We start from the raw sequence: 13192 nt of genomic DNA on the forward strand, positions 1-13192 counted from the left end.
GAATATTTACCTTCTACTAACCATAGTTGACCAGAGGAACGACAGGGCTGTAGCATACTTGTACTTGCTCCTGCGTCCTCTCGACCCACTCGGGGCCTGCATCTCCTTGTTGAACTCCTTCTTGAAGCGATCCCTGAATGACCCCCACCGCTTGATAACTCTGTCCTCTGTAAAGTGAAAGCACAAATTGGTTAGTATACAACACATTACATTCAGCAACATAAGTTACTGAACTGTGAGTACTTATGCACTTGATTATGGGCCCGAACCTCAAGGTCCTCCCAATGTTCCACAACTTTGTGGCATACTTCCTCCCAAAGCCAACAGCTCACACCAAGATCAGCATGGCAGCGGTCCTTTATGTTCCACAGCGGCTCCTGCTCTCGGACTAGATCGATGAGGAGGTCGATATCTAGACCGGCCTTGTCACCGTAAGTCGGGAGCACGCTGTGAAGCCTGTTAAAAAAAAAAAAAAAAATTACATTCAAATCATCAACATGAAGTGGAAAAATGCAAAAAAAACAAAAAATAAAAAAAAGGTACTTACTCGATGGGACCGCCCCGACACGCCGACGACCCTGGAAGGTGCTTTGAGGACTTCTACGTCGAGCCCCAGAATCGGAAGACTTAAAAAAAAAAAAAAAAATGGCCTGGTGGGCTCTGTGGCTGGCTGCCCTGGTATGCTCTGTGGCTGTTTGGTCTGGTAGGCTCTGTGGCTGGTTGGCCTGGTAGGCTCTGTGGCTGGTTGGCCTGGTAGGCTCTGTGGCTGGTTGGCCTGGTAGGCTCTGTGGCTGGTTGGCCTGGTAGGCTCTGTGGCTGGCAGGCAGGTTTTTGCTCTGTGGCTGGCAGGTTTTTGCTCTGTGGCTGGCTGGTCTCAGGCTGTCTTGCTTGCTTGCTGGTAAATGGATGAGTGAAGCCCTACCTGGCAGGCTTTATATACCTTTGCGGGCTGACCAATTGTATCCTAAATGAAACCGGAGCATGCACAGTTAAAAAAAAAAAAAAAATCAGGCGCCAGATTCAGTCATTTGACGGATCCGGCACCCATAGGCTTCCATTCTAGCAAACACCGGACGGCGCCGGATATGTCGCTGTACGATTTTTCGACGGAGACAAAAAACGTTACTTTGTCGAAACGTGAGGCTATGCGTCGCAATCTGGCACTAATACAAGTCTATGAGAAAAAAACAGATCCAGCGGCATTAGTCAACGGATTGCAACTGATGGCAAAAAAACTCATGTGTAAAAGGGGCCTAAGCCTCCAAAACCTTTTCCCCTCCAGACAAAGGAGACTCGCTGTTTAAATTTGTAGCCACATATCAGCCCATTAAACAAACTTTTCTCATTACTGCTTTTAATAACTCCTTTAAAGCAGATATAAATAAGCAGTTTAACAGCATGATGTCATCATTTGAGGCAGTAGCATTCAGGATAAAATGCACAAAGGCAGAGGTTATGGACTTGGCTAAAACCACCAAAAACACCACTGAGGAGCAGAACTCCATGAAGCCCTCAAAGCTAAAATAGTCATTCTGGGAGATCGCAGTTGGCTTAATAATTTTAAAAAAAGAGGAATCACAGAAAATGTACAAAATGAAGACTTACTACTGTATATTAGATTTGCTCATACATCAAGTGCACTGCTTGCTGAGACCCAAATATATCCCAACTGGGACCCCAGGTATGTAATACTCAGGATGCACTACTATCACACAAAAGTCCCATGATCATGAACTATGTAATGAAACACGGACATCTCCCCGCACCATATGAAATCTTAAAGATCTACTCCAACTTTTCAAAGGAGACCATAATGCTGAGAGAAGCCTTTGGAAAAATTATACAAATACTCCACCAGAAAGACTTGTTTTATCATTGGGGCTTCCCCACCAAGCTTCTTGTAAATGTCCAGGAAAAGATGGTACAGATTCTGAAACTGTGAGGGAATGAAGATTTTAAAAATTTGAATGTTGACTTATCATAATTTCTCCGTTTTCAGGTGATATTATGGAAACTCTTATCTTGCCAATCCTTTTTGGATACAAATACTGTTTTAACTTACAAGAGGTTAAGACTCAGGATTTGCCATGAAATGTTGACCTTATCGAGGAGATCCAAGACTCCAAACTAGCAGGCTCCTACTAAATGATTGTGTCACGTTCGCTAGTGGCGCACATGGCTCATGGACCCACTGTGCCCTGGGTCTGGATTTGCCCAGGAGGGGTGTAGCTAAGTGGCTACCAGGTGTTCACAGGAACTCCTAAAGGTGGATTCAGGTTTGAGCTGTAGGTAGCCACCAGGTAACACTCCTAGGCAGCCCCAGGTACTGCAGCTGCTGATCAAAGGGGTTGGGTTTGCTGGTCAGGGAAACAGAAATGGCGTTATCGACAGGAAGAATTTGGGGACTGACGGACAATGTGGACTTCGGGAAATAGGTTCTTGATAAGACCCACAGGTCTTGGGAAACTGTTCTGGTACTGCCGGAGTGGCTTCAGCAACATGAATAAATTACACTGTACTAAAGGGACAGTAAATGATAGGGAAATAACTAAATTGGACTAAGGACGTGGGGCCTGACAACAGTTGCACACAATCTGCCACTAACAAACTATAGGGGTTTCTCAGGCACCGCATGCAAGGAGAAGGGGAACCATTCTAGGGCACCAGCAATTGGTGCTACAGATTGTAAGGCAGCTCATACTGTGTCTCTGTTTAGTAAGTTAAATTCCGTTTAATCTTTTTTTTCTCACAGTATTTGTATAATAATGAAGTATATATTTCTTTTAGTTAACAATATATAATTTGTTTTTGCATACAGTAGCATGTAAAGTTTGTGCACCCCTGGTAAAAGTTACTGTTATGAACAGTTAAGCAAGTTGAAGATGAAATTATCTCTAAAAGGGTTAAAATGACACATTTCCTTTTGTATTCTAGGCAAAAAAATTGTGTTTTTTTAAACATTTTAAAAATTACATAAAGGAAAATGGAATGATGCTAAAGTTTGGGCTCCCTGCATCAACATGGATCAACATGTTACGGCATGTTAGGTTAGGCTATGGGTTGAACTAGATGGACTTATAGTCTTCCTTCAACCTTAATAACTATGTAACTATGGTTGGAACCAAATTCTTGTTTGAGGGATTTTCATCCATTCTTCCTTGGAAAACTCTTCCAGTACTGCTAGATTCCTGGGTCGTCTTGCATGCACTGCTCTTTTCAGGGGACTGTGAGGGCCATTGTAAAACCCTCAACTTGAGCCTTTTGAGGTAGTTTATCATAAATTTTGTGTTTAGGATCATTTAGGATCATTATCCATTTGTGCTATTGGCTGCAACACAATGCCAAAGCATGATCTATCCACCCCCATGCTTAATATTTGTCGAGATGTTCTTTTCCTGAAATTATGTGCCCTTTTTTCTCCACACATATCTTTGCTCATTGTGGCCAGTTTTATTTTAACCTTATTGGTCCACATGACTTGTTGCCAAACTTTATCAGGATTGTTTAGTTGTTCTTATGAATTTTATGGTGATAATGCAGGAGAGATTTCCTTCTGACTCTTCCAAGAAGGCCATGTTTGTTCAGGTGTCTCTGAGCAGTAGAACAATGTACTACAACTCCAGAGTCTGCTAAATCTTTCTGAAGGTCTTTTGCAGTCAAGCGGGGATTCTGATTTGCCTCTCTAGCAATACTATGAGCAGCTCACTGAAATTTAGTTTGGTCTTTAAGTCCTTATCTTGACCTCCATTGTTCCTGTAAACTGCCATTTCTTAATTACACTGAGGAAAGTGCAACTTGACAACGCTTTGCTATCTTCTTATAGCTTTCTCCAGCTTTGTGGGTCTCCACCATTTTCCCTTTCAGAGTGCTAGGCATCTGCTTAGAAGAACCTATGGCTGCTGTTTTTTGACACAAGATTAGAGGAGGCTGGGGTTTTATAAAGCTAAAATTCGCATCACCTGGCCTTTCTTAATGATGATGGTGAACAAGCCATAACCGTAACAGGCTATTTAAGTTCTGAAAACGTGGTCGAAGTTATCTGAGCATACAAATCTCTAAGGGCTCTCTAACTTTTGTATCACCCCCATTTTCCTTTTTGTAATTTTTAAAATGTAAAGAATCAAAATATATAAATTTTGCTTTAAATACAAAGGAAATGTGTCATCTTTAACTTTAGGCCTTTTAGAAATCATTTCATCTTCAACTTTAACTGTTCACAATAACAGTAATTTTGACCAGTGGTGGCAAGTTTTACATGTCACTGTAAGGTGCTGTCTTGTATTGTCTTTCCTGTTCTGTGACCCAGTTTGCCTACCCTTTTAACCTGACCTCGGCTGCATACATTGAACCTGTGCTGCCTGCCCTGAGCCTGATTCTTTGACCACGTCTTTGCTTCTGTCCACCTGTACCTTTTACCCGTGGGTCTGATCAGCAGGTCAGCTTCTGCTGTCCTGAGGACTGCACTTGAGTGGTACCTGGTTTCTACCGGCGGCCCAGCTTATACTCGCCATCAGAGACTCTAGCGAATACCCTGTAGACACTTACTCACATTGGTGTGATCTTCTTTTGGTGCTGCGCAGTGTTGGCTTTGCATCAAACATACCTTTAGAATGTACGACAAAAGATTCAACTTTAGTCTCCTTAGACTATAACATGTTTTCCACATGCTTTTGGCAGACTTGATGTAGGTTTTGGCAAAACATAGCTAGGCTTTGATGTTATTCTTTGTAAGACAAGGCTTCTGTCTGCCACCGTACCCCACAAGTTAGACAAATGAAGAATGTAGCAGATTTTTGTCACATTTAGGGTATTGGCAGACGTTGCAGATTTGCCTGTGAGATTTTCTGCACAGATTCTGCATCTCTGGCAGAACACGCAGGTAAAAATCCACATGGATTTGATGCGTTTTTGGTGCATTTTTTAATGCGAATTTTCATGCGTTTTTTTCATGCTGATTTGCATGCGTTTTTGTAAGCTATATAAAGATCTATTATTTAACACAGATAAAAATTGTGATTTAATTTCTTGTTCAACCTCATCATTTACATTGAAGAATAAGGTTTACACACACAGAAAGATAGATAGATAGATAGATAGATAGATCTATAGGTAAATAGATCTATAGATAGATAGATCTATAGATAATACCGGGGCAGCACGGTGGCGCAGTGGTTAGCACAAGCGGCCATGCAGCGCTGGAGTCCTGGGTTCAAACCCCACCAAGGACAACGTCTGCAAAGAGTTTGTATGTTCTCTCCGTGTTTGCGTGGGTTTCCTCCGGGTACCCCGGTTTCCTCCCACATTCCAAAGACATACTGATAGGGAACCTAGATTGTGAGCCCCAACGGGGACAGTGATAATGTGTGCAACCTGTAAAGCGCTGCGGAATATATTAGCGCTATATAAAAATAAAGATTATTTATTATTATTATTTATAATAGATAGATCTATCTATCATTTATCTTTAGATATATCTGTCTGTCTATTATCTATAGATAGGTATATCTATAGATATATTTATCTTTCTATAGATAAATCTATCCATCGATATATTTGTCTATCTATAGATAGATATATCTATAGACAGATTGATAGATAGATAATACCAAGCCTGATGTTTAGTAATAAACATAATAAAATGGTACATAAACAGTTAAATAAAGACACACACACACACACACACACAAAATCTGCGTTAGGCCAGGGTCACACTCATGAGAAACTTGCACGAGTCTCGCACCTCAGTACCCAACACTGCCGCACTCAATCCGGAGCGTTCAGCTACATAGAAATACATGCAGCTGCACACTCTGGTCCCGAGTGCAGGCGGCGGTGTCGGGTATTGAGGTGCTAGACTCATGCGAGTTTCTCGCAAGTGTGACCCCGGCCTTAAAAGAAATATCTGTTTTTAATTTAAAAAAAAAAAAATAGAAAAAAAATGGCGTGGGCTCCCGCGCAATTTTCTGTGCCAGAGAGGGAAAGCCAGCGACTGGGGCCCAATGTTTATATGATTAAGGGAGCTTATTCTCCAGAAACGCGTTGAGATTCCTACCTATATGGTTCGTGCTGAAGTCTGTATCCTCCATGTTTAAAGTTTGTGAATAAAGAAAATTCTTTTTTACAGATTCGGTGAAGCTGGACATTCCTTCTTTTTTTGCCAATATTTATAGCCTAGGAAAGGGTTAATACCCATGGATCTTCCCAGGCTATGAATTTCAGCCCGCAGCTGTATATTTAGCCTTTACTGGCTATTAAAATAGGGGGCCCCCCAACAAAAAAACAGTGTGGGTCCCCTTATAATTACTAGCCAGAAAAGGCTATGCAGACAGCTGCGGGCTGATATTCATAGCCTAGGAAGGGACCATGGATATTGCCCCCTGGCTACAAACACCAGCACACAGCCGCCCCAGAAATGGCGCATCTGTACGATGCGCCAATTCCGGCACTTAGCCTCTCTCTTCCCACTGCCCTGTATTTGTGGCATATGGTGTAATAGGGGGTTAATGTCACCTTTGTATTCTAAGGTGATATCAAGCCGGCTTAGTAATGGAGAGATGTCAATAAGACATCTATCCATTACTAATCCTTTAGATGTTAAAGGTTTGAATAAAGACACAGCAAGAATAAAGTATTTTAATGACATAAAAGAACACAGTTTTGCCATCTTTGTTACGCCTAATCCATGCAACATCCTCGATCTCCTGTAAAAAAGAAAAAATAATAAACCAACACAAATACTCCCTGGTCTGACACAGTCCATTTAATAAAGAGTGTCCCATGACGATCTCCCCTATAGAGGTGTCACATCAGGAGATGTGACCACTCTACAGGGCCTCCAGTAACACACTGACAGGAGACAATGGCTCCTGCAGGGTTATCACTGAGGGTTCAATGAGTTTCACTTTATGGCACTGCTGCTTGGGAATTTTCCCATGCAGCGGTGCCGCAAGTGACAGTATCAATTCTGCTGAACTTGGCGGAGGGATACAGTGTGGAAGATTACCTGCCATCATTGTATCACCGGAGCCCCTGGAGAGCTGTCACATCGGCCGATGAGATCATCGTGGGACACTCGTTATTAAATGGATTGCATAAGATAAGGGAATATACTGTTGCTTTATTATTTCTACTTTTTTTACAGGTGATCAAGGGCTTCGGGGACTTGGTGTTGTATGGTGAGTACATATTGTATGTTGTATGTACTGTATTTGTATATGTGTGTATGTTTTGGTTTTTTTTGCACAGTAGTCACATGTCCCATCATCCGGCTAGTTGTCACTGTAGTAGGCATAGCTGGATGAGACTAGTAGTCCCATCGGATGATGCCTGACACCCACACACACTCACACAAACTGCCCCGCAGACCCATGCGCACACACACACACAGACACACACAAACACCCGCACACAGACTTGCACATCTTCTCCGCACACACAGTCTCCGCCCACACACTCTTCCTCCTGCCAAACCTCAGCGTTTCTCGCAGCCAACTCCGCAGCAAAACCGCAGATTTTTTTAAACTTGCGGTTTTGCTGTGGATTTGCCTGACACAATGGTAGTCAATGGGTGCAGAAACGCTGCAGATCCCCAAAAAGAATTGACATGCTGCGGAAAAAAACACTGCAAATCTGCATGTTTTTTTCCGCAACATGTGCACATCAATTGTCAATTTCCCATTGACTTGTTAGTCAATGTTGCTTGTGCACTACACTGCGGATTTGATGCAATTCCGCGCCTCCAAAAACGCTGCGGAAATGCATCAAAATCCGCTACATGTGCACATAGCCTTAGTACTCAAACAATTCTTGTCAGAAGTCCTTGTATCTTTTTTATTTTTGCTGTTGGTCTCTTGGTCGCCTCTAGGTTTTTTTTTGTATTCTCATCATTTTTTTTAAAGGACATCCTCCTCTTTAGAGAAAATGTAACTGTTGTGCCAGATATAAGCTATTTCTTGATGACTGTCTTCAGTGTTCTATGGCTTATGTAATGCCTTACAAATATTTTGTGCCCTTCTCCTGGCTAATATCCTTTAACAAAGGAGATGCCTTTGCCGTGTTGTAAGCTGTTTATGGACCATGGCTTTTGCTGTAAAATGTAACCAAGATGATGTCAGGAAAATCCTACTAGAACAGCTAAGCTTTATATGGGGTTAATCAGAATCACTTCAAATGATGACAGCTTTGTACTGACTACTATTTAATATAGGTTTAAATGTAATTTGGTAATTCTGAACACAACCTTATTCCCCAAGTATAAGAGGATGTTCAAACTTAAACAACCACATTATTTTAGTTTTGTTATTTTATACTCCCCTCCCCCTCTTAAAATGATTTCAGCTTGTTTCTCAATGGATTTGGATTAAAACATTATGTGATTTTTAAAGCTGAAAAAAGTTCTGAAATGATTTTTCTTGTTTAGGATTAGGATAACCATGCCAAGGTCCCTTTGCATGTCTAATCTAATGTGTAATCTAAGTACTATCCCAAAGTCCTTTTGCACATGTAACCTTGGAAACTGCAGGACTGGCATTATCTGTGCAGTTTTTTTTTTTGGGTGGAAGCAAGAAGAGTATCTTAGGATTCAGCTCAGAGGTGGGCAAAACATCTGTTAACCATGTTTACATCTGCTTTGGCGCACCCTAATCATAGTGGGTAAAGGGGAACTTCAGCAGATGACGACCGTATAGTGGTAGATGCCAGTTTTGCAGTATATTTTACAAGGTTACAGTGCGGTTATATTAGGTCACTTATAGAAATCATTCTTTCTGATTGAGTTGTTCACTTTCCCAGTCTTGTCCATCTGGCCCAGACTCCTCTCTAGAGTTAAAAAAGTTACATTTGACGTCTCACATTTTCAGCACAGTACTCCTGCCTACACATACTTTTCATCCTGCTGCTAGTGCTACCCATATTTGTCCCTATTACTGCACTTGCTGTGTGGCATGGTAACAGTGCTCCTCTTACTGCCCTACGTAATAATAATGCTCACCATTGTTCCCCTTGCAAAGTAAAATGCGCCCCTGTGTAACCCTCTGGAAAGTAAAATTGGTCTCTAGAAAATATTACTGCCCTCTGTAAGTACCCTAGAAAGTAAATATAGTCACAATTTACCCCCTAGAAATGAACAATGCCTTTGGGTCCTTATAATATAATAATGCCTCATGAGTGCCCACTTCACATTTAATATTGTACCAAGTGCCTCTAAAATAGTAGTAATGACCCCAACAGCTCCCCACACACAGTTTGAAGACCGATACACAGTATTATGCCTCCACTGCCCACCACACCACAGTATGATGAACCCTACAGCCTCCAGACAGTATGATACTCCCACAGCCCCTTACATGCTCACAGTATGCTGGCTCTCCATGGCATAATGGATTCCGTAGTTCTGCACTCAGTATAATGGATTCCACAGTCCCCCATACAGCCACCCCACACAGTATGATGGACCTCCATAGTGCAATGGATCCTATACCCTTCACACTTTATGATGGATCCCGCAGCCTCTCCACACAGTTATGATGCTCTCACAGTTCCCACACGTAGCATGATGTACCTTATTTCCTCCCAACACACAAAGGGTGATGCCCGCACAAAGTATGATACCCCCACACAATATTATGGCCTCACAGCAGTTCTCACCACATAGTGTGCTCCACATTCTCCTGCAATTATTGACTCATATAAAATAAAAACATAGATACAATATACTCGCGCATCTCCAGACCCACAACCGCATCCAAGACTTCTCCCTTGCTTCCCCCATACTCTGGAACTTTCTACTCCAGCACATCAGACTCTCGCCTACCACGGAAACCTTCAAAAAGAACCTGAAGACACACCTCTTCCAACAAACTTACAGCCCACAGTGATCCTCAACCTACTGAACCGCCGCACCACGATCCTGGTGAGGACGTCTGCACAGTTATCATCACAGCAGAGGCAGAGCAATCTGATGACATCACCACACCACCTACACCAGGACACTGTAGTCCAGTGTGCTCCTTCCGTCCTGTAGGCTGCAAGCCTTCAGCCACCTCTGGCCTATAATAAGAGGATTGGTAGGACAGGGAGACTAAGGCTTCTTGCTATACCACAGAGTTTAACTGTAGCATGCTGTGCACACCGATACAGTTATGAGTGACGGTCACTCGAGGTGGACTCAACCATGCTTCCTCTGTCCCACTGATGCAATGTTACTGTTAAGGGTCCTTTTGGGGGAAAGGGTCCTTGGCAATTGCCCAGTTGCTCCCCCAAACTATGCACTGTATAGTTTCTATAACTCTTTTCTGCAACATACTCTTCTGTCCTGCATACATAACACCACTTAGAGTAGCGAATGTGTAGGGTCTGAAGAAGGTACAGTCTTCCAAATGGTAGCCTTTTTAATTTTGAAACTTGGGTAAAATAAATAATAAGCATAATGCCGATAACTAATATTCCTCCTCATCTTGTAACAATCATTTGTTTATAATTTCAGATCTGCTGAAGCATATTGATCCTCCTCTGAAGAAAACTCTTCCCGTCTCATACGCACCCCCCGACTGGTATAGCCATGAGCCTTCAACACCATCTTCAACTGTGTAGGTTCTTATATGCCATCTATTCACACACATCGCTGAAGCCATGCAAATCTTTTGGTGACAGAAAAGAGCTTTGTTGACATGTTAGCCTATGAAGTTGCTATATTAGGATTATTTTGTCTGTACTTTACGAAAGTACGGTCATGAGAACGACTAAGTACAACCTCTTTGATTCCTATGTTTTTTATGTATCAAAACATAGTGAAAAAACCTCTATCCTCTGAATCATCATTTGATTTTTTTTTTTGTCTTTTTTTTTTTTTTCTTGAGGTATTCGCTAACGTTTAGTGTACCAAATTAATGTCATGACACAGCTGTGAGGTGACCCGAGACCAGGAGCTTCTTCCCTGACTCTACCACTAGGGGGTGATCTAGCTCTCCCTATTCCTTGGGATACTTCTAAAGGTGAAGATGCCATGGCTGCAACTCTTGCCTTATCTTCTGAGATAGCCCTCCATCTGTTTTCTTCACCCATCCAGGGAAGAGGGGCACTATTGTGCACCAACTCGATAATCAAGGCTACACAAACAAGGGTTAACAGAAAACTCCAGGCATACAAAATTCACTCAAAATATTCACTCGTATATAACAGAGGAATGCATCGGGGAGTGGAGGATGGGGAATAAACAAAAGTAGAGAATGGAAGGAAATTACCACACTTACAAACCATGCAACAGTCAAAGATAACTCCTCCAACACTCCTTCTCATATGAACACCTCCTAAAGCCATGCAGCAAATGCTAGCTCTGACATGGATTTGCATCAGGACCCAGATTATTTAGGGGAAGGAAGTGGCAAATTGAGCTCAGTTGACAGAACAGAGTTTTCCAACATGGCCGATTAACCGCATTCTACCAAAAGGAATAAACACCATTTAAAATGAAGAAGTGCTTCTTTTCAGCGCCGGAGTAGGAGCTATCAGACGCTGCAATCTTCTGGCTCCACACTGTCGCATTAACCCCATGGCAATCAAAATTATGCATGTTATTCATTAATCTGGTGCAAAAGTCAAAAATGACCTTTTTTTCCTGTCATTAACCATTTTTGTGACTTTGTGGGCAAAAATTAGCAGTTTTGGGTTGTGTGACACAGCACGCAGAGACAGCAAACTAGTGAACACTCAAACAACCTTTATTGCATCACTTGGAGAATTTTTTACCAAACATAGATATAATTCCTCAAAGTCTGTAACACGGCAAAAGGAACCAATCCAGGAGCGCCACCCAGTAATTAGACATGAAGGAAAATATCACACTGGTCTTTAGAATATCTCCTCAAATCTAGCAGGGAGTGCAAAACCCAATACCACGTGACCGAAGATATCCAGTCTCTATTGGTGGCACCAGGATCTGGCCTCAGTAGCCAATCCTCACCCTGTGCAAGACACCAGAACAACCCACAAACATCTGTCTTATCTTTTTTACCTTCTACTTGGGATCAGTCCCCTGGTTGGTTATAGATATTCTCAAACCCCCACCCCCTAAACCATCAGATAGATTTAATTAAAAAAGTGAAATCAGGTCCCTGAAGTCCTGTCTTTGGCTGGTCACCAAAATTGTGTATTAGGGTGGCCTCCTGCAGAGAAGAACAAAGAGATACATGCCCCCACCAGATGCAAAACAAGGAATGCTAATGGAGCCTAATTGCATTATGATCTATGAAGGCTTATGGTACCTTCACACATAACGATATCGTTAACGATATCGTTGCTTTTTGTGACGGAGCAACGATATCGTTAAGGAAGTCGTTATGTGTGACAGAGACCAACGATCAGGCCCCTGCTGGAAGATCGTTGGTCGCTGAGGAAAGTCCAGAACTTTATTTCGTCGCTGGATCTCACGCTGACATCGCTGGATCGGCGTGTGTGACACCGATCCAGCGATGTCTTCACTGGTAACCAGGGTAAACATCGGGTTACTAAGTGCAGGGCCGCGCTTAGTAACCCGATGTTTACCCTGGTTACCAGCGTAAACGTTAAAAAAACAAACACTACATACTTACCTTCAGCTGTCTGTCCCCGGCGCTCTGCTTCTCTGCACTCCTCCTGCATCCTGTGTCAGCGCCGGCCAGCCGGAAAGCACAGCGGTGACGTCACCGCTCTGCTTTCCGGCTGACCGGCGCTGACAGTGCAGAGGAAAGCAGAGCGCCGGAGGACAGACAGCGGAAGGTAAGTATGTAGTGTTTGGTTTTTTTAACGTTTACGCTGGTAACCATGGTAAACATCGGGTTACTAAGCTCGGCCCTGCGCTTAGTAACCCGATGTTTACCCTGGTTACCGGGGACCTCGGGATCGTTGGTCGCTGGAGAGCTGTCTGTGTGACAGCTCTCCAGCGACCAAACAGCGACGCTGCAGCGATCGGCATCGTTGTCGGTATCGCTGCAGCGTCGCTGAGTGTGAAGGTACCTTTACTGAGGGTGACACTTTGTAACAGTTGCAGTAGGTTTGAGATAAATTTAGCAAATTTTTAAAAAGTCGCAATACAGTAGATCAATCTTTGGAATTATTGAAAACATCTTAAATCACTAAACACCGCTCACAAAACAAAAAAACAGGCGAGCACATGTAAAATAGATTTCAAGAAAGGCGTAAATAGAATATTGCATTA

General features: G+C 42.7%; 1 protein-coding gene and 1 long non-coding RNA gene across 5 annotated transcripts in view; one reads left to right on the forward strand and one right to left on the reverse strand.

The window, feature by feature from the left end:
• The window catches only part of C6H7orf57 (chromosome 6 C7orf57 homolog), a 175483-nt gene that overhangs the window by 81602 nt on the left and 80689 nt on the right, over positions 1-13192 (forward strand). For all 3 annotated transcript variants that reach the window (XM_069730389.1, XM_069730388.1, XM_069730390.1), the window contains exon 4: positions 10484-10586. In XM_069730389.1, the coding sequence (XP_069586490.1) occupies positions 10484-10586 (103 nt within the window). The remainder of the gene's footprint in view (positions 1-10483; positions 10587-13192) is intronic.
• Positions 1-13192, reverse strand: part of LOC138642306 (uncharacterized) — a 301712-nt gene that overhangs the window by 64429 nt on the left and 224091 nt on the right. The gene's annotated exons all lie outside the window — the stretch shown is intronic.

This window comes from Ranitomeya imitator, chromosome 6 (genome assembly GCF_032444005.1).
Source record: "Ranitomeya imitator isolate aRanImi1 chromosome 6, aRanImi1.pri, whole genome shotgun sequence".
Taxonomy (NCBI): Eukaryota; Metazoa; Chordata; class Amphibia; order Anura; family Dendrobatidae; genus Ranitomeya; species Ranitomeya imitator.